Here is a 26,963-nt window from a genome sequence, read left to right as displayed (position 1 = left end):
ATGAATAAGTTTGGAAACTAAGTATATTTGTAATTATAATTTTGAGACGATGTAGGGCACTTATCGTAGAACATGGCATAATCAAATTTAAAATTCCCGCCAGAACTGAAAGTGGTCTTTTTAAAAGACTGGGAACCAATGGTGAACTAGTTCGTTATTCCCATTTAAAATACTTTTTAATAAAATACTGCAATTTGAAGACCAATTTAATACCAACTTTAATACCAGCAAATTTGGTGCTTTCGAACACTGCAAACAGCAGTGCGATTAATATAACTTGTGTTGATTCTCTCTGAGATTAAGATTGAGATATTTTGGAAGACCGAGATCGGATTGGACTGCGGAAGAGCGGCCAACCAGACGCGGAAGTAACAGCCTTCAACCCCAGATTCCAGCCATGGCCGCTGTGCTGCCGGAGAATGCGGCCGAGATCGCGGTGGCCAACGCAATCAATAACATCAACGGGAATGGAAATGGGAACGGGCGCAACCGAGTGCTACCTGGCGGATTAGGCGGCGGTGGTGGTGGTGGCCAGGTAATTACCCACTGGGTGGATCACCCCTTTAGCACATAACACCCTTATCTTGGCCTTCGACTTTGCAGAACAACATGATGAATATGCGGGACAGACTGTTCCATGCCATTTACTTTCGGGCGGCGGCTGCCTATGCGGAGTTGGTTCCACGGTAAGAGTCATTGGCCGTCTTATCTGCTTACCCATAATCTCTACATACTCCTCTCTATCTCCTCCTCCGCCTCCAGGAAGGTGCAGCTGACCATCGAGTTCCTGCTGCTGGCCAAGGCCCTGCTGTTCTTCTTCACGCTCATCTACGTGCACAACTCCTTCATCAAGAATCCCTGCACCTGCCTGCAGGAGATTAAGAACTGGCCCCGCGAAGGCGTCATCAGGCAGGGACTACCATTTGGATACCCTCTTTAATCATTGTTAATCAAGTACTCCCTTTGTAGAGTGGAGATCATACCCCATCTGACGGAAAAGCGGGCCATTTGGCAGGGCATCAAGCGGGACCAACAAATAGTGCGCTCCCTCAAGGATTCCTAGTGAGTAGAGATATTATATATCCCTTAATTAAATTGTTTATACTCATACCTATCTATCCTTTGCAGCTACTACGGCATTGGTCCGCAAACCCATCAAAACCACGACAGACTCAAGCGATACGAGTCCATTCTGGGCAAGCTGGGCCTGCCCGTCAGACCCACCTTCGCCTACAGCAACGAATCCCTGTACTACTACTTCGATGCCATCAACATCCTGGACACCTACGACCATCCCAATGCCATACAGCTCAAGAACGAAGAAGATGATGGTGGGTATACCATAAATAAGATTGTATTTAAACCTTTCTGATGACATTTCCTCTTGCAGAGGAGCAGTACATTGTGGAATATTCGCTGGAGTATGGCCACCTGCGATTGTCTTCCTCCACGAGAAAGCGTTTACGCATCCCCGTGCTCACGGTCCAACTGGATCCCAATACGGACAAGTGTTTCGGGGACAGCATAACGCGTTACCTGCTCAAACGTTTGCTGGGGTAAGGAAACATCTGTGTTGTAAGCTCCAGCTGTATTTTGTAAGCAATCCCCCTGCTTTTCCAGCTATGATGACTTACTCATGGCCTCCGTGAGAACCATAGCCGAGCAGGAGGAGAACAAGGGCTACTTGCGCAATGTGATCACCGGCGAACATTATCGCTTCGTGTCCATGTGGTGGGCAGCCTGGAGCAGCTATCCGGCTGCCTTTTGTGTGATGCTGCTATTTGTGAGTTCACTGGGTTCTAGTAAATTAAAAACTTACTAATAGATTTTTACCTTACAGACCTTTTCAGTGTCTATGCTGCTGCGCTACTCGCATCACCAGATCTTTGTTTTTATAGGTAGTGCAAGCATTTAACCCAGCCAAGTTTGAACAGACCATAAAGACTCTATTTTCCTTCCCAGTCGACCTGCTGCAGATGCTGGAGTACAATGTGTCCGCCCGGTTTCCCATCGCTCCCTTGCTCACCGTCATTCTGGCGCTCGTAGGTGTGGATAAACCCCCCACTCGACTGATTAATTTGCATTGCCATTAACCCTTGTAACCCTGCCTTCCTGCAGGAATGGAAGCCATCATGTCGGAGTTCTTTAACGACACCACCACGGCCTTCTACATCATACTGATTGTCTGGATTGCGGATCAATACGATGCCATCTGCTGTCACACGAGCATCACCAAGCGTCATTGGCTCAGGTGCGTACCGATTTGGCAACGAGACTATCTAAAAAAAGGGAATACCGAAGAGGATATTTATTTTTTTTCTTACTATGCAATCGTCCATGGCCCGAACAAATGACAAATTCAATTACATTAAGTCTGCAATCCTTTCCAGCATCTATGTTGCCGCAGTCCGGCCATAGATAATAGCTTCCACCCGGCATCTTGGCCAAGCCAAGCCCTCCCATTTCCAGTTTCCCCAGCTCCTTCTCATCAGCACTTAACAGTTCATTTCGTTTGGTTCGCATATTTTCCTTTTCTTTGGTCTCAGCCTGGGTATTTTGCACCCCATCTCACCGCCAACCAGTTCAACCGCTGGCGTCCCGGTTGTTATTTGAAAATTAACTTGGCTTGCGCAAGCCTCCCCCGGGGCCAGAACAAATCGACCAGTGGCCATGCCTCCCAAACCACCCACCCACTCACACACACAGACACCGGCAAACAGAGAATTTCATCACTTAAGTCAACAAGCGTAACCCAAGCGCCTGTTCTCCATATAGCCATCATCATGGCATATAGCTCCTGACCGTCGGAACTGAGCCGCACCATTAGCAAACATTTAAATAAACTGGCCGCTGCCTTATAACAAAAAAAAAAAGGGGGAAAAGCGGCGGAAATTTAGAGCCGCTCATGCCCGTTCGATCGACATTAATGACCATGCACGTCAGGAGCGGACAACCGACAACCGACAACCCCATCTTCACCAGAAACGGGGCTACTTTGCGGTTTATTACGCGCACTTTGCATAATTGAGAACGGCCAGCCGCAGGAAATTATTTTCTTATTTTCCTTCCTTTTTTTTTTTTTGGCAACTTTTCCGGACATCAATTTCCACGATGCGCTGAACGACCCATCAATAATTCAAAAGGACACTCGAAAATTCCCTTTTTAGCGGTTGCCCAAGGTCCTGGCGCCTTGATTATGAATTCATGTGCATGCATTCAGCCTTAAATCACTGGCCAAGCCGCCTGGCGGTGTTGATTTTGCGTAATTTGCGCCGAATTAAAAGGCTATCAGTGCTCCCGAAAATAGGGCTTGGAAACTCAAGATTGGCAAAGTGGGAAAGCCTCTTCTCCTCGAGGACCACTTGTTGTATTTATGTTCATTAAAGATTCATTGCTGCGAATGATTTTAAATGTGCCCCGTCTTGTTTGCCCAGAGATTGTCTCGTGGATTGCCAAGGAGAATGACAGCTGGGCAGGACTACACCCCGCTTTTGTTCAGTGTCTATGATTCGAGTAGGCCACAAATGAAAAATTTATGGCAGGCACGCATAGGGCATCTCTCGAATATCTCCAGTGAAGATGAAAAGACCAATGCTGTCGCCCAGATTCCAATGATAGTCGCCCTACGAAACTACGAAACTACAAGGCTACTAATCTGTGAGGTTGTGATGTGCACCTGGCCAAACGAAAAATATCTTTTGTGTCTGCTGTGCTCCTTGGAGTTTCGCATAACTCATCATTTGCCCGACCAGATTGTCAAACTTTTTGCAAAACTTTTGAATGAAAAAATATCCAATTGCAATGTTCCGGGGGCGAAGGCGAATCCTTTTCTGTGCAATTGAATGGCAAACAATATCTGATGTTGCCTGCTCTAGGTAGCCATAAAGGACATTGATTGGGCATGGGCATCGGTATATAAGTATGGGTATGGGTCCGAGTTCGATTCCGATTCCTACTCCAAGTCCAAGTCCAAGGAGCCTCCATCTTGGGGCAGCTGCTTGCTGCTCGCTTAAAGTGAAATTAATTCAGCACTGGGTCTGCGAATATCCATATGCCATATGGCCAGGACACTCCACCGGAACCATAAATGCATGTTTGTGAGTGTTTTGTGTGTCCGTAGGGTGTTTTTGGATGTGCGGAAAAGGGGCACGTTGGAAAGTGTGTGCTTTCCTACGGTTTAATTTTGCTGTTATTGACTGCCCCAAGCGGTGAAAAGGGGTTTCCGGTACAGTATTTTTATACCCTCGCAAAGGGTTGCTTAACTCGGAGTAAGGGAATTTTGAGAACGAAATATCAAGACCATTTATTAAGTTACTTATTGTTATTATAAATATATTTGGTTTCATTAACGCTGTCAATAAGGTTAAAATCTGATCGAAGTTCCTTAAAGCAAGCACTTTTATGTAACCTCTTATGAAAAAATCTTATAAATTTTGTATGTTAAAAAAAATTTATTTCGAAAGTATCACGTTTGATATTTATATCAAGGTTGAATATGTTATTCTCCCAGTAGATTTAGTCGCTAAAGTGCATTAGTCACTCTTTCGTTTTCACAGTTTTTTAATGCGACAACACGAAGATTGCAATTTTCAATATCTATTTAACATTATTCAGTATTACTATAAAAATAACTTGTGAAGCGAAGACTGCAATTTGCAATACCTAGCTTGCCTTATTCAATACAATTATTTAAAAGACTTGTTAAGCGAAGAATTCAGTTTTTAATATGTAGTTTATATTATTCAATGTTATTATTCAATTGACTACTTAAGTATCTGGCTTTCAAGGAAAGAAAAGGGAGTTTACACTTCTCAATATCAAGTTAGCATTATTCTATGATATAATTGAATTGACTTGTTAATATTTAGCTGATCTTAATCTATGTTAATAATCATTCCAGATTAAGTTAAAGCTAGTAAACAAACATATCTGATATTGACTATCTGACTATCTGGTTTTCAAGGAGAAATATGGGAGTTTAAACTTCTCAATATCAAGTTGACATTATTCTGTGTTATTATTGAATTGTTAATCTTTATCTGCTTTAATGAGTATTCCAAATTAAGTTAAAGCTAGAAGGCAAACATATCTGGTACTGACTACTTAAGTATCTGATTTTCAAGGAGAGAAAAGTGTGTTTACACTTCTCAATATCAAGATAACATTATTCTATGTTATTATTGAATTGACTTTTTAATATCTAGCTGATCTTAATCTGTGTTAATGAGCATTTCAGATTTAGTTAAAGCTAGTAAACAAATATATCTGATACTGACTACTTAAGTATCTAGTTTTCAAGGAGAAGGAAGGGAGTTTATATTTCTCAATATCAAGATATCATAATTCCATGTTATTACTGAAATGACTTGTTAATATCTAGCTGATCTCAATCTGTGTTAATGATCATTCCAGATTTAGTTAAAGCTAGTAAACAAATATATGTGGAAGGGTATTCCAAATTTCGCCATTGCAAATTAGTCCTTTTTGTCTTGTTCTTGCTGGCGCCGCTGTTGTTGGTCCTGCGGTTATGGGTTACAGGGCCGGGATTGCTTGTTCTGCTGCTTCCTTCCTGACTTCCTTCCTGCCTGCGGAGGCGGTGGAGATGGATGGGGGGAGTCTACTTCTGCTCCGATCGGATCCTTCTGCTCCTGCTTCCGTATTTGCTTGCCTGTTTTTGCGGTTAACTTGGTCTGTGGAAGGCAGGCAGTCAGGAGCTAAGGCCCAGGACCAGGACTAGGACTAGGACCCCGACCAAGCCAGCCGGCTGGCATTGAAGTTAGCATACAAGACAAACAAGCTGGCGGCGCTTTTCGCTTTTTAGCTACAGCCCATCCATGCCCCTTACTTACAGTCCGCCAAATGGTATTAATTTCATTGCATAGACTAATTTGTGTACTTAAACTTTGCTAAAAGTTGCAATCAACGTGAATTGCAAATGGCAATTGCAAACGCAGACGGCGGCAGTTGGAAGCTTAAGACTGTCAAGTGGCCAACCTCGAGCGGGGCAACAAAGCCAGCTTTTAGCTTTTAGCCAACCAGGCAGCAGCCAACCAACCAACCAACCAACCAACCAACTAACCTTCTGAACTTCCTGTCAATTGCCTTCAATTCATTCTAATTGACTTTTAAGGGACTTTAAAGTCATCAAAGGAGCGACTGCCTCGGCTCTGCTTAATCGCCGTTTAACGAGGCCGCCCGACGACCACCCCCTAACTACCCGTCGTATACCCACCATCCAGTATAATAAGCCCCTGACACCACCCGGACTTTACCCCGTAACTCAGCCCTTTTCACTCCGAATCCTGCGAAGCGATGGCTTCTTATTTTGCCCTGTGGCTTCTTGCGGCGCGTAATGCTTCTTTTGTGCTTAAATCTGGTTGCCAGGCACGGGGCAGACGACACGTATTAAATGAGCTGCAAACGCACAGGAAAAGCTAAAAGAAACACCTGCCCGGTGGCCCACACTTCGAATCTTGCGCAGATTGTTTGTCGCGCTGAAGGAAGCTGAGGACCCGGGCTTCAAAGAGCAAATGCCAGGCACCCAGGGCAGCCAGGGAAGGGGTTCAGCCCAGGTCGGCTACAGTAGCGCGCCTCAAGTAGCTGCCTTCGTCTCCGCTTTCCTTCTGTTGTTTACACGCTTGTTACGCTAACAAACATAGGGAATATATATACATTTCTATATATATATATGGAATGGTCGGGGACCATGTAACATATATATTCGCCTGCCATTGTTGCCGCTTCTCGGTCTGAAAGGTGGCCACGGTGTCGGCGGGTTAGCCTCAACGTCAACGGCATTGGCAACCATGGTGAAGTGCTCCCCGGAAAAACCGGGAAGGGGTACACAGAAAAGAAAAATATCTTGGGATCATTTGATAATCGCATTCTTAAGTATCATTTTTACCATGCATCATTGTAAATTTGATATAAGGCAATGGTATTTCTTGGGTTTCCTCTCTTAAAAAGATCTTTCCTCTCATGGTAAATTTATAAAGTAACATTTTTCAATGTAATAATGAAATTTGATATTAAGAAATGTTATTTCCTAAATATTCTGTCTCTTTAAAAATTCTCTCTTCCCGTGGTCAATTTATCAAGTATTATTTTAACCTTTCAATTAGTTTAATTAGATATCAAGGAATTTATAAGAAAGGAACTCGAAGTTATAATATCAAATGTACATTATTTAATGGCAAAAATATACCTAATAAATTTAACATGAAAAGAGTGAATTTTAAAAGAGAGGAAATGTATGAAATATTACATTTCCTCTCTTTTAAAATTCACTCTTTTCATGTTAAATTTATTAGGTATCATTTTTGCCATTAAATAATGTACATTTGATATTATATCTTCGAGTTCCTTTCTTATAAATTTCCATCTTGGCATGGTAAAATTGTTAAGTATCATTTTTACCATGGAATAATGTAAAACTTATACTAAGGAATGGTATTTCTTGCATTTCCTCTTTTTTAAAGTTCTCTCTTTTCACGGTAAATTCAGTAAATTTTAGTAAAATTTAGTAAGGATCATTTTTACCATTAAGTGTATATTTAATAATAAGAAATGGTATTTATTCGATTTCCTCTCCATAAAAGTTCCCTGTTCGCATGGTAAATTTATTAAGTATCTTTTAAACAATGGAATAATGTAAAATTGATGTTAAGGAATGTGTTTCTTGAAATTTCTCTCTTAAAATTATTTTTCTCTTGAAAAAGAGAGAGAAAAGAGCAAAATAGCGGATAAAATTACTCTGGGTTAGAGTGAGAAAGCCATAATCCAAACTTCCCGAAAGGGGAAAAGAAAGCAAAAGGCAATATGGAGATTATAAATATTTTGGGTATCATATCAAGATAGAATTGATACTGAATTTCATCAAAATGATCACTATATGCCATCGACTTTTTCTCTGTGTATAGGAATGGTATAAGGCTGGCGTTTTCCTTTCGCTTTGCACTCCTTTGGCTGTTTTCGTGTTGATTGAGATCATGTTACGCAAAGTATAATTGCGTCAAGTTTGTTTTTCTGCCATAACTTTTGTCCAACCGCGCGGGCGGCGACCCCCATCAACAGAAGTGGCTCAAAGGGGGGTGCTTCCATGGGTGGTGGCTAAATGGATGATGGTGGGGGGGGGCAGTGGTGGAGGTTTCAACTGGGCGTATCCTTGTTGGGTGGGTGTTGTTCAAAGGTGCAGTTGATGAGTGCTCATAACGAGGCAAAATCGCTTCATTGTTGTGTGTGCTGTGTTGTGTGTGCAGGTTGTGTGTGTGTCCCAGTGTGTTTGTGCTCTGTTTGTTTCAGTTTCAGCTTGTTTTGTTTGTTAACATGGCGTATGCGCAACGTGCCTTTGTCTGCTGTTTGCATATGCGACAACTCTGTTCCAATTTATGCATGAAAATGGGTCGTTTTCACGCATTTAACACAGGCAGTGAGAGAAGAAGACCCCCAGTGAGTGGAGCCATAGTGTTTGCACGGCAAATACTTCAGTTTTTGCGATATTTCAATTAAGTTTCGAGCTGCATTCACCCCGTTGAGTCCCGCCTTTGAATCGAACCCCTCATTGAGCGCTCACCTTTGCATCTACTGCCATAGATACTGCTTTTAACCCTGCAGCACTCGCATCGAAGATATGCAATCCCATATATGCAAATGCTATTAAAAGCAACCATACCTAGCATAGCTGTGGAGCTTACAAGCTCATTGAGCACTTTAACTATTACGAATGCCCCCCCTCTACCGCCGCCCCTGTTTACCTGCAACAAATAAACACTTATGACGCAGATCGGATCATCGTTGTTGGAGCAACTGACACGACCAACAGCTACGTTTCACACTTGCCACCAGGTTGAGTCGGGCTGAGGTGCTTACTTAACCACGTACCCACACTCACACTCACACCCGGTTACCCAGACACATGCAACAGTTGTCCTATTTGCCATCCGCCCCGCCCCTCCTCGCCCCGCCCACTTCCGCTCTCGGTTCGAAGGATATGAAAGCCAACCGTATTTGCCTGGCGCACATCCGTCCTGCCACGTCGCACACTGGTCGACTGGCGACGGGAAGCTGATTGAGGCATTGTGGTGATGGAGTTGTAAGATATCTGGGACTTACTACTGTAAACGGACTTTTACCACTCGGGTTCAAAGCATTATTGATATGGTTTTTCTTAGAAAAAGGGGGTTATGTAAACAAACGTTAGGAATATTATATTATTTATGTTTATTAAGGAACTATCATTGCTTTCTTAACAGAACCCTAATAGAACATACTGAATTTAGTCTACAAACTGTGGTCTTAGTTTAGTATTTTAATTGTAATTGGAATTTGTTAATCCGTTTTAGTAAACCCTTTATTGGAATATAACTTTTAATAGGTAATATTTAACAGGACTTTATGGATGTACTTATCCCAATACACACAAATTTTTAAAACCATTTTATTAATATCTTATCATTTAAGTTTACTAAAGTCTCAACAATCCATCAATCATATTTATATATCTCTACAGTTATATTGCTTAATGTGCAGAAGTTTACAAATTCTAAAAATTTTGTGTTATCTGATCTTTGCTTCCTAAAAGAAATTAAAAAAAGACCTGTTTAAAGAAGTAATTCACAAACTGAGCTTTCTTTTTAGACACTTAGTTTTAATGTAGTAAAATACCTTTAAGGTTAGGATGCAATAAATCGGGTTAACATATGTTTAGTTCCAAATATTTTAATACTTTATCAATTTAGTTTTTAAGGTTGGTTGGAGTAAACATACTTTGACAATTCCCTTATAAGAGCGAAACTTGTTACAGAAGGTTAGAATAGTTACAGATTACAGATTACAGATTCTTCAAAGATTGAGCTATCTAATTTTCACTTTTTTAAACAAATATTATATTGGCGTCCGTCTTAAGAAACTGTCCGCTTAAGAGAGCTTTGTCCGTATAAGAAGTGATTAAATAGGGCTAGCATATATTTAGTTCCAAATATTTTAATACTTTATCAAGTTTGTTTTTAAACTTGTTACTCAAAGTTAGAATATTTGAGAAGTTCCAGATTCTAAAAAGATTCTAATTTTGACTTTCTTAAACTAATATAATATTTGCGTCCGTCTTAAGAAATTGTCCGCTTAAGAGAGCTTTGTCCGTATAAGAATGCCGTTGTGAATGACATACTAGGAATGATTCCTTTGTTTTTAAGGTTGGTTGGAGTAAACCTACTTTTAAAATTCCCTTATAAGAGCGAAACTTGTAACTGAGAGTTAGAATATTTGAGAAGTTCCAGATTCTAAAAAGGTTGAGCTATCTAGTTTTCACCTTTTCAAACAAATATAATATTGGCGTCCGTCTTAAGAATTTGTCCGCTAAGGAGAGCTTTGTCCGTATAAGAATGGCGTTGTAAATGACATACTTGGAGTGATTACCCAATGTCAGTGCACTGTGCCCCCGGAGGCGATTGCAAGTGGTTGAGGAGGTGCTGCGCCTGGAAGAGGGCAAGGGTGAACCAGAAGAAAAGGGAAAGGAGCGGAAGCGGGGACAAGGAGTTGCTGCTTGTCAACGCTACGCTACATTAGGAAAGCGAATGGAACGGAAACGAACGGGCGATAAGTGTTGTCTACGTGTCTGCAGCCCGCACTTCCTTTTCCCGGCTGCGAGGATTCGGGTGGCATCCTGGAGGGGAGTATGTCGTATGGAGTATGGGCCATGTGTCAGCGTTGCGGGGGAAATTGAGGAAATTGCTGGCAGGCGCTTGCCGGGGATGTGTCCATAATGCTCAATGCTCCTCTGCTTGCGCAATGCCCTGGAAAGGCTTGCTAAATAAGAGTCGTGTGTCTTCATTTGTCGGCGTTGATATTGATGGTCGATACTGGCTCTATGTTTGTGTGTGCACACAATCAACTCGAATTAAATTCAATAACATAACTCAATCATGGCCATGCCTCAAAACCCTATCCCTATCCCAATTCCCAGCCCCGAACCCACATCGCAAACCCTGTAAAAATAAATTAAAGTTCAATTCCGCCGGCCACGCCAAAAGGTCTTCTGTCCGGTTGTCAAGCTGTTTGTCCAGTTGTCCCGATGTCCAGTTGTCCCGATGTCCATTGCTTATCAATGAGTCGCCTTCGTTGTCATTATTGTTGCCTCTGCTGTTGCTACGGCCATCCATTGTGTTTTTTATTTGTTGTCTTTGGCCAGCAACAATTCAGCTAACAGCGCCAGCAATTATTTATATTATTAAATCCTCTTGAGTGTGTTTTATTTTTTTCGTATTTTTTTTTCTCTTGGCCATTGTTGTCCTGGCCGTTTTGATATTTGTCCGCCTCGGCTACTGTTACTTGTTACTCTTATGTCATGGGTCCTCCAACTCCCACTTCCATCCCATCGAAAAAAACACGTCTGACCCATTTCTCGGCAGCTTATTCTCAGCCCATCGAAAACAAAAAGAAAAAAAACAGCTTGGAGGTGGCGGAAAAATAGAAAAACAGAAACCAATATGTTTTCGCTTTTTATTTTCGACAGCTAAATACAATTTGGTTGAATGGTAATCATGCTTTCCCCGCTCCCAAAAATAAAAAACCATCTACCCCCATCGATCGGAGATATTTGATGTGGGTTTCGGGGTTTTAGACACGAATTTTGGCAGCTTTAAAACCAAGTGCGATTGCATAGTTCTTTCTATTATGTGAGCCGTATCTGTTATAGGCCAAGATTGCTTCTCGATTTCGGAAAGTGCTTGACACTTTTGACACAACTTAAGTGGGGTAAACGTTTCACTTAGCCGGAGATATAATAATATGGGGTCTTAACTTTACATAGCAACCCTAGATTGATGAAATATTGGATTCTTTTAGTTTAACTGAGTGCATTTTATTTTTAAATGGTTTAATTTTTAAGTTTTTGAATGTTGTGGGATGAGAGAACATCCTAACATAATTCATAATGATCGTAAGAACGAATTTAATATTTCTGTACCTTAATATTCTCCCCAAACAGAGTCCTTACTATTATTATAATATTAACTACGTATAACCGTATTAAGGTTATATTAAAAGTAAATTATACAAATTCCTTCTAGAAAAATATTTATTTTTAACAAATTAAAGTATTATATACTATACTAAACATAATATTTGTTACAAAAGGGTGATGGAAGCTGAAGTCCTTCGGCCCGTTCTTGAAAATAAAGATAAATGTATATTCAAATTGTATATCAAATATTCTATAAATCTTAATAGTTTTGAGGATTTGGCGACTTTTTTCTAAATTAAAAAAAAAGGATTTTAATTTTTGTAAATTTATTTGGAAACGGTCACTTTCTAATTTTTAAAAAGATTTAAAAAGAAAAATGAACTTGATGAAAAAATTCTTTAAATTCTGGGCGAATGCTTTGTATTTAGTTAGTCACTTTAAGTTCAAAACGCCAAAATTTGATCAGAATTATGATTTGAAGGTTTAAAATATGTTCTAAATGGTTTCCCAATAGAAAGCTTTTTAAATTGCTGGCATTGTTGGGCAGTTATAATGAAGTAGGGACACCGAAACAGAAGAGAGGCTGTGGCAAATTCCCTTGCATCCTGTGGATTGTCGATTGTTTGGCCCAGGCACTAACCTTTTTCGCTTGTCTACTTGCAGATTCTTCTACCTGTACCATTTCGCGTTCTATGCGTATCACTACCGCTTCAGTGGACAATACAGGACGCTGGCGCTGCTCTCCTCGTACCTCTTCACCCAGGTGGGCACCCCATTTACATGTGGCCACATGGCGTAACCATGGCGAGTAATGAATGCGTTATGCAACGCCGCTGCGACAATGATGGAAACGAACTCCGGCCATGTTTACGCCTGTCAAGTGCATGACAAATTGCCATTCTCCCATGCTCCCATGCTCCATGCTCCAGTGTCTCCGGTCTCCGTTTGGTGGCATTGTGGCATTGTTTCCAATGCCAATGGGCGGAGGCTCACGTGCAGACCGAACCCCGGCTCACGTGCCCGGCATATGCCGTGGCATAACCTCTCATCCTTCCAGCTGCCCCATATATCTGTCTGAGACTCACACTCACACTCTTGTCTCTTTTCTCTTTTCCAGCACTCGATGGTGTTCTTCTTTCACCGCTACGAGCTGCCGGCCATCATGGCCCAGCACCAGGTCTTCATCATCACACGCAATCAGGGAGCAGCAGCAGCAGCAGCAGCTGCGGCAGCTGCAGCGGGAGGAGGAGCAGGAAACGGAGGAGCACCAGCAGCTGCAGGAGAACCAGGAGCTGGAGGAGGAGGAGCTGGAGCTGGAGTCGTTGGCCAGCCTGCGTCCATGCAACGTGCCCGACTCATAGTCACTCGACTCTTCAGCCAACTTGCAGCACAACGTCAGGGGCAACAGCAACAGCAGCAGCAACCGAATCAGGAGCCGCAGCGCCCACCGGGACCCACTGCCGCCGTGGGCGTGGCCTTGGCCAACCTGAGAAGACTGCCCGTGGTGGGCCAGTGGCTGCAGGGTCGCGAGCAATTCGCCACCGTGCGACGCGTCTTTCTGGGACACGGCGGCAACGCACGCCTGATGCAGGTGCGTCTGCATCGTATTAACGTGGCTGACATACCTGGCTTGCGCAATCAGGTGGCAGCGGCGATGGCAGCAGCCGGGGCGGTCCAAGTTGGCGGAGCAGCGGCGGCGGTGGAAACTGATGAACCCACCAGCGGCAGCGATGTTGCAACTACAGCAGCAGCAACAACGCCAACAGCAACCCATGCTGCAGGTAAGCTTTGGCGACATTCCCTCGCCTTAATTGAGTGGGGCCAGGCCAGCACACTTCATTGCCTTTTACATTGGGGGCTTAAACTCTTAACTTTTGCGGCAAGCATTTGCATACCCTTTCAGTGGGCATAAAACCTGCCTCAAAGGATCGCATTCAAAGGAATTCCTCTTTTTTCATAATCCGGAAGTATGCATATACCAGTTTAGCATCCTTTTAGAGGAAAAACTCATTTAGCAAAGCTTATATATAGTTTAATTGAGTGGGTTGTTAATGTGTGGCTTTTATGGGAAATCTAGTTTTCATTAGCCAGGCAAAAGGGGTTTAAGTTATTTTTAATACCCTTGAATGAGTGTATTTATAGAACATCAAAACTTCGACTATAACTGGCAGCTTTCACATTTTTTTTCCACGATGGCAGAGCAGTTTTCCGTTGCCACGAAGTCCTTTTTGGCTGTGTGTGAAATCGTTTGGAAGATAAATTCAAATTTGAATTCCACTCGACAAACGGGGGAAATCCCTTTCGCCTGCGGAGCAGCGCGTGTGTGTGAGTCGGTAACAACCAAACAAGCAATACAAATAAGCAAATAACAGATTCAGTGGCAATAAATGCCAACGAGAGCAGTGGAGGATTGGAGTTGGGCTATCCAAGAAGCCCTCGATTTTCGAGCACATTCAATGGCCAAAGAACCAAAGCTGCTCTTAACGTCTGTCGGTCTGTTTCTGTTCGGTTCTGTCTGTTTGTCGGTATACAATAATCGTAATATGCATGAAATTATTTCTCAATTCGCAGGAAAATATTCACTGTAAATGTTTCGCTTGTCATTTCCTGTTTTATTTTCACTCTGCCTTCAAATTCCCTGCATATTTCAGATGTCGAAACAAATCAGGGACGCAAGCAGCCGACAACATCGGGCATAAATGATGCAGTAGCAACGGGAGCGGAAGTAGCTCAAGATGGGCCGCTGACTCAGGAGGTGGAGATGGAGTGTCCGGAGCAGGAAAAGCAGGAGGAGCAGCAGGATGGGGCCTTGTCCAAGACGCTGGAAAATCTAAATTCCGTTGCGGCGGATATTATAAATATGTCGGATGAAGGAACTACTGTTGCAGCACCTCCCTCAACGGACAGCACTCAACGAACCCTGATCCACGCCCACGCCCACACCCATGTCCATGTCCATCAGACCCAGCCAAAGGCGAGGCAATTAGAAAATAATTTGCCAGAGCTGCTGAAAGCGGAGGGGTCACCTCCCCCAGCATCATCAGCGGCATCAGGTGAAAAGCAAAGCTGCCCACTACAAGTCCAGAGCATTATGAATGACCAGCAGCATGGGCAGCAAAACAAACCGGACGAGCCCGCGACGGGAGCAGCTGCCACGTCAAAACAATCCTCTCTGCCAGGAGCAACAGGGGTAGCAGCCGAAGCTGGAGCAGGGGCAGCAGCCAGGCCAATGATGGATGACAGGCAAACAGTTGATTTTATAGAAGGCGACAGCCCAACGTCAGCAGCAAATTGCCAACTCAATGCTGGCACAAACCACAAGGCACAGGAGGAGCAGCAGCTAATGAAAACTTCACAACATACATCAAACCAAGTGACAACGGCAGCAGCAGCGGAAACGGCAGTAACATCATCAGAATAGGCAAGGCACTAGTGGCGAGCCCCCCCGAAAAACAAACCCAACCATCCCGAAAATAGCTACCCACATAACAAGATGTTATACATAAAAGAGCTAGTAAATTTTTAGATAATTTGTCTGGTGTACTTATGTCCGGAGATCAACCACGACTCACGACGCCCCCGCTTGGATGATGAGTGTGTGTGTGTGAATGTCTGCTGAAATCTGCAAGGATTCGGATGGATGGATAAGGGAATGGATGGGTAGATGGTATTTCTCCGAAACGGGGCGACACGAGAGTGTGGTGTGCTTGAGCTTCGACTACAAAACGAGTGACGGAAACGCGTAGTTGACCTGCTTGCACCTGCAGGGAAAAGTCAGGATATACATACATATATTAATAATGTTGCAAGCCTTTTTAATTAGCCAAATACGTGAGAAGCCGCAACACACGTACGGCTACATACATATATCAGCAGCCACACAATGCACACACAACACAAGCTAGTCGCGTTTTAAACTTAACTTTTTTGCCCATCTTTGTTTGCCCTCGTTATTGAGAAAAATGCGTTGAACATTTTTAATTAACTTTGTAGCTCCCTTTAACCCACGAACCCCTAGCTCCGCCTAGAATCCCGCCCAGACCCGCCTCCAAACCGGACGGACAAACAGCCGTAAGCCCTTCCGGCCGATAAAAAAGTCGATCCTCCTGCTGTTTGCCCCAGCTTTTCGCTTTAACTTTGTGGAAAACCATAGAATTGTCAAGTGTAATATATATATATTGTTTGTCAAATATAATTTAAAAACCTCAAAAAAAAGGCATCACACGCAAAAAACACTGTGAATATTCATGAAAAAAAAAAGAAACAATATCGTTGAATGTTTGACATAATAATAATGATAAAACAACATCTGTGAAATCCTCTTTGGTAATTCTATTGTTTTTGCTTTCTTTTAAGTATAACCCTAATTTGTACAAGGTATTTGATTGTAGCTCTGATCTGATTTGATTTGATGTGAGATTGAGTGAGTGTGGCCACGATGTTTGTAGAACTATTCAATAAGCAATGGAGGTCGATATCGAAGTTCGCGAACGGTTTATAATTCTTAACTTTACACACTAAACTAATACTAGTAGCTATGACTATTTGCTATTGCTAAAAAAAAAATGTTATTTCTAAATGTGTATAAGAAATATACAACAAAAATCAAGTACACATGTTTTGTTGTGGGGCTGAATGAATCCAGCTGGACGTTTCTTTTTTTTTTTTGGGTCTAATGAATCCGAAAATGATTGTGTAATTTACATAAATGTTAATAGCCTTCGCGGGAAATTTAATTTGACTGGAACACAAACAAATTATGCTACATCAGAAGTTGAAGCTTGATTTGCATATTTCCGCCTTATAAACGAACTGAACAAAACCAATTCGGGGTAGTCATATTAAAGATATGATATGATTTTATTACGTGGAAAGAAGGGATGATTTTAGAGTGGTCACAAAAGGAAACTACAAAGGGATCAGCTTAAATTGGTTGTCACTTCGATTTTTTAATACAAATTTAATGGTTAAAATGTATTTCACATCACTAATAGTCTTTTGGGTCTTGAAGTAGCACTTTTTAGTTTGGATCTTTATTTCTAAATCTAAGTTGTATTCTTTTTTACCCTTTATTGTTTAAATTATATCGCTTTAAGATGGTATTATTCTAAGATAATAATATCTGTTAGAATTGATCTGAACCGACCGAATAAAAAGTCTAAGGACATACATTATTGGTTTTTAATAGTAAAAGAGCTCACTTTATTTTAGTACACAGTTTTGTATAGGTCTTAATAACCAAATGAATGTTAATCTGAAAATGTAAATCCGAAGCCAAATTATCATCATCGATGGCCTTCGGAATGTTGTGTTGAGCACCGCCAAAAAGTTGCCGCAAAAATATGTAAATAAAACAATGGAAATTGGTCCTTCCTTCGACTGGGAGTGCTGCTCCTGGTGATGCGCCTGCTGCTCCTCCTGGTCGTGGCAACTTGTGCTGTCACTGCGCATATCTTCCAGTTCGCTGATGTGAGCAGCCAAGTATCTTGCAATAACAAACAGCGGGTCGTCCTGTGTCGTATGTGCCGACTTGAGCGACTTCAGACAGGAGGAGCAGGGACATCATGGCGATGGCGGCGACGATGACGGAGTGGAGGCGTTCCGGGGCCAGACAGCCGTGACACACAGCCGGAGAATTCCATTCCACGGGGGGGATTGGTACACGGATATGGGGCGATTCCATCAAGAGATGCCAATGGTCCTGCGAGAAGAGATGGGGGGAACAAACATATTTATTATGTCGCAAGTACTCGTCGACTGCTGCCTATATGAGCAACGTGAGCTTCCTTTGATTAACATCTTTATCAATATTTTCTTATTATTTGCTCATTTCATCCGGCTCCGGGAGAAACTTTTCAATAAAGGAGGGCCCCACAAAGAAGCTGGCAACTGACAGCGAAAAAAAATAAACAAATCATTTGCATCTCATTAATGCAAATCACATATATAGCCGCGTGTGGGTGGGTGTGTGTTTTATGTTTTAAAAGGCTTGTCAAATCCCAACCCCCCCCCCCAAACAAGTATAAGAGCAACCCTCGTGGCATCCCCACCCCCTTTTATCCCTTCAAAAAGCCCCGAGGATGCTGTTAATCAGAAGTCAAACAAAGTGTTGCCTACTTTCCAGCTGTGATTACAGGCACAACATTTTAATTGGGTATTTATATTTCCACAGCAAATATTTCCTCAAGGCTTTGGCCAAATAAAGATGCCAAGTCATAAACTAACCATATATACACTAATTTAATACATCGCTTGTTTTTTGCCAAGCCCTTCGGCAAGTGAACATTTTCCGGAATTGTAATTAAAATTTTAATAACTACGACTGTCAGTTCAAAGTAATAAACCTTTTCTTTGATGCCCCTTTGTTCTTTTGTTATTTGGCGTCTTTTGCGGCAAATTGCTAATAGGCAGCATTCTGTATTCATATTGAACATAAATAAAAGCACACCTTTGTGGAATTTAATTCATGAATTTTCCGAATGCCATTCAATTTGTTCTATGCGCAATCCATTGACACACGCATCTTATTTATTTTAGCAGGAATCAAATAATATTTTTCCCGCGAACTGAAATAAATTCTGTTGAAAGAGGAAATGTGAAGGAGGTATAAGAATACCAGAAAACAACCAAAAATATTACCTAAGTTGAAGGAGGTGTTTTATAAGTCAGCTACCATGCCTTTATATTATTGGTAAAATGATCTAAAATTTGATTTTTGGCCATACATAGCCTTTTTTCCTAAAATATAAGGGCAGAGAGTTTTGTTGTGTAATAAAACTAATTAATTTGTAACTTGTTTAAAAACGAGAATTTATCGTATTTGCTTTTTTAAAAATAATATAATGAAACTAAAGAATACTTCAGATCTTAATTTTTATTTTTAACCATTAAGGTGTTAACTTCGCACTAAACTTATCAAAAGTTTTGCTTTGCTTTGACTTATCAAGCCAAATACTGCTAAAGTCAAGAATGGATTTCACTTTAACCCTTAATATTTATTCAAAAAGTTGTTACTAAAACTAAAACTATCACTAACTATGGCAGATTTATTAAAAATCATTAATTTATGAATTGGAAATGTAACTATTTTGGGGTTTTAATACATAGCTTTTTTTTAAGCAAGTCAAGCAGCAATGTTTGCTTTTATAAATATACAAATGCTTACTTAAAAATACACTCTGTTAAAGATTATAACAATCTAAAAGAAGGTTAAGTATTTTGTTAAACAATGAATTATTCTTTGTATTAATATCTATTAATAGCAGTGCTTATTAATATAAGTGATTTTCTAACTAATTGACCAACTAAGTAATCATTTTTAAACGAAGGAATTAGGTAGATCCTTGAAAAAGCACTAACATTTATAAGCACTGCTATCAATAGCAATCAAATGTTTTTGTTTTATTTACCTTCAATTACAATATCCACAATAATCCTTTAAAAATAATCTAAGGATACCTTTTTTCCAGTTAATTTAAGTGTTAACTGCAGTTTTTATCACCCATTCGATGGCCGCGTTTAATTGCTGAACAAATCTCGTTGAACTACGTGTATTCTCAAGCAATAACATTGGATATCAGGTTATAGCTACGAGCATACACGTGGCCATTGGAGATTGAGGTTGAGATTGAGATTGAGATTGCCGACGCCACTTTAATCCACTTGCCGCATAACTGGGATAACTAAGATGTGGCACTTTCACTGCCCGGTAATCGGATCCGGTCACTTTGCGGTGGGTTCCATTTAATGTTCATTTACTCACCAAAGGTATCTCATCTCGAAGGTGTTGAGATGGGGGGGTCCCCAAGCTACCAAGTTCCTAAGTTCCTGGAATCCTGGAATCCGGGGGATACTCGGTTTTGTGTTACGCGCCTGATGCGCCTAATAATGCCAGGCCGCAGAATTAATTGCACTATAATTTGTAATTAAGTTACCGGGCAAACACGAAACTAGGCGTTGTGGTATGGAATGTTTGGGGGGGTGGTAAAGGGTTCGTAATATTCTGTTCCTTGCTGGCTAATAAAACCCAAGGAATATCGCTGTCCTCTGGCCAACCAGCACTTTGCCATACCGCCATAACTGTACATGTAACTACGTTGTTTCACCGTAATTAATTAATTACATTACACAAACTTGCCGTCATCGCTGGCTTTTTTGTTGCTATTTTTGCCCTTGTTGCAACTGCAGAGGGTTGAAACGTTGAAGGGTGAAATGGTATAATGGACCACCCACGTGGCAGGCCACAAACGAGCATCACTTTCAATGAAATTAACTTGTTTCGCAATCGTTCTTGCCCCCCCCAGAAGTCCTTTCTCCCATGGCAATTATTTAGCAATTTGGTGGCAGGCAAAGCCAATCAACTACTTTGGCAACTTTAGAGCGCAAAATGCAAAATGTAAATAAAATTAAGACCCCCTAACCATACTTTCATGCTGAAAACTTCATAAAAATGCATTAAAAGTTGCTGGAAGCAAGCAAGGAAGCAAGGATGTTTTTCGGCGAAGCCAGGTAAAAGTTGAGAGTTAATAAGCTGACAGATTTTCCTAGAAGCTTATAACATTATTCATCATTCAAGTCTAATATTACACATTTTTCTGGCTTTAATTGCGAAAATGCTGGAAATGTGTGTGGGTGGATTTGGGTTGGGGGATCAAATGCGTAGGAGAGAAGGAAAAATCAACAAATATCAAATTTACTGGTTGCTGCGGGGCATTGTTGCTGCTGTTGCTGTTGCTGTTGCTGTTGCTGTTGCTGCTGCTGTTGCTGCTGCTGCTGTTGCTGTTGCTGCTGCTGTCTTCGTGTTGCTCCTTGTGTTGTGTTGCTGTTGCTCCTGTTGGTCCTGCCACACAGACAGAGAAATAAATCGCGCATAATACCGCATACCAGAGCAACAGCACGAAGTATTTGCACTGCGTGACAAACAATTTGTGCCAACATTGACAGCGACGCATCCGCTTCCGTTTTGCCCCGACCTCTGACCCCAGTTCCTTTTCCTCTGCCCCTCCAGAATCCAGAATCAGAACCTGAACCTGGACCCCTAGTTGCCGCCTTATTCTTGCCCCACTGTTGTGTAAATATAAATATTTTCATTCCGCTTTCATTTCTTTTGCCTCGCCGCCAGTGTTAATTGAAAAATCATTTGCTGAACTCAATTAAGCCATGTCCAATGGCAGCCGGGCAAAAAAAAATAAAAAAAAATACAGAAAACTCCTGCGCAGAAACAAATAACATTGGAAATGCATTGGCCCACACTATTATTTTTGATTTGTAATCAAATTTCCCGCTGGACATGTCATTAGATGGCCACAACATCACATCACAACCCATGATAATCATATCCCATGGCCATGTGTCAACATAGGGCATCGATATATGGGGGGGGGGGTGATATAATAGGTCCTGATGAAAACAGCAGCGCATAGATGGCGCTGCTAATGTGACACATGATTTCATTCCAAATTTATTTATGCAAACAACAATGCTGGCCCAACAATAACAGCGGAAAATGGAGGAAAAAATGTTGCAAAAGTAAACAAAGTATGGGGCAAACGAGAAAGGAACTTTGATTTTGTTTGGTTGGGATGCCAAATAAGGGTTGTGGGCTCTATATATATATTTATAGGGGTGAATTTTTGATCATTTCTTAAAATATTTACCCGTGCCGATAGTTGGCCGCTTTGATTGCCCCATAGAAAGGCATTCCACATGCCACTCAAGTTTATTGGAGGTTGGGGCTTTATATGGTATATATGCTCTATAGCCTTGCATAAAAGCCATGAGGATTGCCATTTTTTAATGGCAAATTGAAATCACAGCACAGACAGTAAAGGGGATTAAGTTTAAAGCTTTGTCTGCTTCTTTAGGGGGTGTTGTTAATTAAAACTCCATTCAGTTTAAAACACAGACTCGCCCACTTTTTCCTTCGCTCTTTTTGTGGCGACTTTTCTTTCTTGTTTTGTATGCATTTTTTTTTTGGGTGGAGCAACTACTGGGTAAATGAATAATTTGTTGACACTTTGCACCCACTTAATCAAGAGTTTGTTCTTCGCAGCTCGAGTCTTTTTTAATTACGAGAAATGTCAGTGAAACTGAAACCGAAACGAAACAAGTGTAAGCAAATTGAGCTCCTTCTTCTCCTTCAGCCCGTCGAGAAGGGCTAACGAAGTGGCCCAAAAAGGATGTAAATCCGCATATGAAAGGACTTTTGTCTAATTAGTTCCAGTCATAAATGAAGCTGGCCTGCGATGAGGCGGCTTATCAGGTGTAGCCATTCCTGCCAGAGAGACCAAGATGCGCAACGTCCATATAAAGAGATGGGCATTAATACGCTCCGATACGTAAATATAATTGATGTTTTAAAAGTCTTACTGCGCGCTTCCAAAGTTACGATAAGTATGTGCTAACAATATAGAGCCGCAGGCGTTATAGAACATACTTTTGGTCATAAGTCCGGCAGCTGGGACAATACCCAGGAAAATCCTAAGGATGAGGATGGGTATACCCATATATAAGAATGGGGAACCACCCCAAGTGCTCATGTTTCGGTCAGCCAACCATCACCACCACCATTTCATATTCGCTTGTGTAAGTCAAACATTAATTGGCACTTAAAGGCATTTAATGTGCCTGACTGGCTGAAAGCTTTACTTTTGCTTGCTTTTTTTAAAAACAATTTTGATGTTTTCACATGTCATAGAAAGTTGGAAAAAAGTAACTATCGATGGCTTTATAGATATTGGATATTGGACATATACATGTATATATATATAAATATATTTATAAGCCATAATCTTGGCCGTATACTTACGCAGAGCAGCTTACTTACAGACTTCGCCTGGCGGGGGATTAAAGCAGATTAAGCATACGCAGCGTTGTGCCGAAAAGTCCTCGCTGTATGGAAATAAATGTCTAGCTGTGAAAAGATTGCAGATGGAACGCTTAATTGGTGTGGCAATTTCGTGGAATTATCAAGGCAGACATTTAATGGAGTTTTATTGTAGTTTTCCCTGGTTTTCCCCCCTCCTTTTGAAGACTGGCACGTAGCAGCGATTTCTATCACTTACCATCAGTTCAATTACGAATTATGTGCCTTTTCCTTGGCTCCTTTTTATGCAGCTCAAATATTTAAATTTCAGACCATTAAAGCTAAGCTGTATTTTGGTATTAGATTCCTCCTCCTCTATATGTTTGCTGTCTGTAGCATAAGCCGAGAGGTAAATAATTTCCCTCTTTTTATTGCCCTGCAGTCAGCATAAAAAGTCAATATCTGCTGCAGTTTCAGGGCTGTCCTTGCCAACCGGCTGCATATGAGCTGGCCATAAATTTCCCAGACTGTCTGCTGGCTGCACCCAGGTCCTCCAGCTGCACCTCCATTTCGTACCCGAACCACCCAAACCCATCCTAACCTCCGTTTGCCTGTTTGTTTAGCGCAATTAATGAGGCCGACGAGCCTCATCGTATGGGTTATCAACAGGTGTTGGGTTTCAATTCCTTGTTTATGGCTTATCTGTCACTAAACCAACATCATCACCCCTCCCCTCCCCGGGGTCGAATTTAATTTCGTTTAAATTAAAAAGAAGCGCACGAAAACCCATGTCAGGGACAAAGAACCAGCCTGATCCTGACCATCCCAACGCAGGACATTAATTAAAGTTGACGTCTAGGTGTTAGCACTGCCAGTGGGCGATATATCACAATGATCAATCACACACATGGACATATGGACAAGGAGCAGGAGGAGCTGGAGGAGCAGGAGGAGCAGGAGGAGCAGGACCAGAAGGACATGTCAAATTGCTGGTGACCAAGGTTTCGGTGCAATTCAATTTGCAGCTTGATTTGTTTGGCTTTTTGGGTTCTTGCTATGCTTATGGGTAATAAATTCTGCTGCCATATGTTGGGGTTTTCTTTTTTCTCTAGCTCTTTCCAACTCCTCTCAAAAGGTGCGATAAGCATTGGAGCTCACATTTAATATTTAATGCGATAAAATGCGGTGGCAATAACGTGAGTACTATCTCTACTTACCCAACCATATGGTGGCACCCCATCTCGCGTAACCGGCTTCTCTATTTCCATATCATTTTGCACTCCGAACTTCTAGAAACTGAAGCTCCATATGGCCTGCGTTGCGTATACGCCACGTTGTTTGACTTTGAGTTACCATCGGTTAGTATGATAATATCACTCGAACTTGTTGGATATTAGAACCATAGGCGTTAGATTTTCGTTTTAAGGCATACTTTTGAGGGGATACCAGATACTGAACTGAACTGGAGGAGCGGAACCAGAACCGTTGGCAGTCAGACTGTGACTGTTATGAAGTTTGATAATTTATCGGGCAGCAAGTCTAGGTAACGCCGGTCCGCCGCTGCCGCAGTCGCTGTCGACGTCGCATTTTTAAGGGGGAAAAGGGGGCATAGGGGGGGCTTGACAGGGGCTGGGTTAAAAGGGGGCTGAACACACTCAGTGGGCTCCACACTCTGGTATCTATGGTAACTTGGGCGCGGTGACGGTTCGCCAAAAGGGATGAAAAGCGTTTTCAGCCTGTTGAGGCTGCTGCCTCTGCCGCAGTTGCTGCCTCAGCCAACGTCGCTGCCGGAAAATGCCATCCACAATATCCACAATGGCAACCAGTTGATAGGAAAATCGAGGGCGGGCGGCACTTGACCTCCTCCTGCAGGAGGAAAAAAAAGCGTATAATATGGGGTCTAGCGGAACCAGCCGCTTGCATTTGTTGCAAGGCGCCAATGCCACCCACCTGTAACACACACTCTCTCTTTTGGGTGGTATCCTAAGGGGGTGGTGGATCCCATTGCCTCACTGTTATTGCCGCCGCCCACAGGGCGCATGCGCAATGTGAGCCAACAAGTGAAGCAACAAGCAGCAGGAAAAAGCAACAGTCGGCTTTCCCAAGTGCGAGTGAGAAGGCAGGTGGAGTGATAGAGTGAGAGCGAAGATAACGCTGCTATTGCGATTGCGAGTAATAATAATACGAAATACAGGGCAGCTGGCGGCGCTTTTTTCCAGCTTTCTGTTCCTTCTGGAGCCGCCGTGGCACAAACTGCTGGCAACCGAAGCTGGAGAGGCAGCTGGAGATGGTGAGGAGCTGGAGGGGATCGGCAGAGGAGCTGGAGCTGGAGCTGAAGCTTGAGACGGAGTCGGATCTGCTGGGTGTGTTTTTGGAGCTGCTAGGAGCTTGGCTCGCCGCTCGTCTACTTATTATAAAGCTTAATTATACCCTAGATGCAAGTATTTCTGTTTCAGATTTAACATATGTTATCATATATTTCAAATTTATAATAATTAGTTATTATTATTAATAGTTATTATACTTAACTATACTAAAGATAGAAGTATTTCCCTTGTACTTTGGAATATTAGAAAATATATCATTTAATCACTATTGTTTTATATGTTATAATAATATCAAATGAGATCACTAATTGAAATAAATATAGTTTCAAACCTTCTTAACTTTGATTATAGACAAGCAATTAGCGGAATTAGTTTTTGGCGTATTTTAAAAAATATATATTCTTTAAAAATGGTATGATAAGTAAATATAGAACTTTTTGCCTAAGCCCAAGAGCTGTTCTTTCAGTTATTTCAAAATAAAAAAATCATTGCATACTTTAAGTAACCTTTTAAAGAGATTTATATTCCTTGGCGGTTTGAAAAGAAAAAAAACTTTAAAAGAAGCGTTGGTATGTGAGCATTCCAACTATTCCTCAAAGGTAAAACATTAGAAGTTATGGATTAAAGAACTAAAGAATTCCTAACTTTTTTTTAAAACTATCTAAATTTATTCATAACTTCTTCTTACAGTTTAAAAAAGGTGTTTTGAAAGAGGCGTTCGTATGCTGGACTTAAAAATATGTTACAAAAAATTAAATATCAGAAGATTGGTCTTAAAATGAGTTACATTAAGTCAATACAGCTTCTAGCAGTAAAGGGAACTATTAAATTTCAAGTTTTTGTTTTCCTAAGTCTAATACATTATTTACCACTAAAAGCAACTAGTAAACTGTAAGTGTATTTCCAACTTCGTTTACCAAAGTCTCCATATTAAACTAGATTTTTTCTTAGCCTTTCCTTAACATATATTAAAGAAGCAGTAAAACACAAAAAACAAGGGGGCGGAGCTGGCATTTAAAGTGCGGTAGAGCCAAGTTGCCACCTGCCCTTGCCACCGGAATCCCCCCTTGCTTCACCCCCCCACCCACTTACGTAAACCATATGTGGTGCAAGGTAAGAGGTGGCTGCTGCGAGACTTTGAGCTATAGTAACAAGTATGTCTCATATGTTGGCTCTCTGCCTTTTACTTAGCCGGGCCAAAGGCAACCGCGCTGAGGACCCAACTACAAGGACCTCAAGGATGTAGGAAAAAATGAGGGGAGGTGGTGGAAAAAGGAGGAGGAGGAGCTGGGGCAGGAGGTCCTGGAGACAGACTGAGGCGGCGACAGCGTCGATGCTCAAAAGTCAATTGTTTGTGCCTGCTTTGGAGGCGAGTCTGCATAACTTTGCCAGGAAACGCACATACAGCAGCCATCGGGCTGCTCACACCCACTAAATAAAGATACGCCCCATGTATCCGGCAATGAGTTTAGTTTGCCGGAGTGCAAGTGGAGTCCTTGCGAAACTTGTTGCTGCCAAAGTTATCGAAGTTTGCTAAGCGACTTTAATTTGCCGCAACTTGTGGCTGAAAGTGGAGAAGTGGAGTTTATATATACGTAGGATGCTTGCCAGCTGTAGATCTTTCAAATAGAGTGGCAAAAGAAATTGCGGCAAAAGCAATTAGCTGCTTGCAGCAAATGGAGGCAAGTGGCGGAGAAAGTTTCGCAGGGATAATTACCTTCGATCGATTAACCTTCAGCGATCTTTCTTCCGCTAAATAGATTGCTTTTTAAAGTACATAATTGGTTATTCTGCAGGTTCCTTTATTAGTTACATAACCTTTATGCCCTTATTTTCGCATTAAGTCGTTATATCTCTTTATCCAATTTTCTTC

General features: G+C 41.7%; 1 protein-coding gene across 1 annotated transcript; it reads left to right on the top strand.

Annotated features, from left to right (window-relative positions):
* Positions 1–253: 253 nt before the first annotated feature.
* Positions 254–16,569, top strand: LOC119550610 (membralin). Its single transcript, XM_037859434.1, has 13 exons — positions 254–535; positions 604–686; positions 763–909; positions 970–1,062; positions 1,129–1,331; positions 1,391–1,556; positions 1,621–1,783; positions 1,841–1,898; positions 1,963–2,046; positions 2,119–2,251; positions 12,623–12,722; positions 13,077–13,740; positions 14,611–16,569. The coding sequence occupies exons 1-13, from the start codon at positions 398–400 to the stop codon at positions 15,378–15,380; spliced, it is 2,802 nt and encodes a 933-aa protein (XP_037715362.1). The 5' UTR covers positions 254–397; the 3' UTR covers positions 15,381–16,569.
* Positions 16,570–26,963: the final 10,394 nt, after the last annotated feature.

This window comes from Drosophila subpulchrella, chromosome 2R, assembly GCF_014743375.2.
Source record: "Drosophila subpulchrella strain 33 F10 #4 breed RU33 chromosome 2R, RU_Dsub_v1.1 Primary Assembly, whole genome shotgun sequence".
Taxonomy (NCBI): Eukaryota; Metazoa; Arthropoda; class Insecta; order Diptera; family Drosophilidae; genus Drosophila; species Drosophila subpulchrella.
This window is presented reverse-complemented; position numbering and strand designations above follow the sequence as displayed.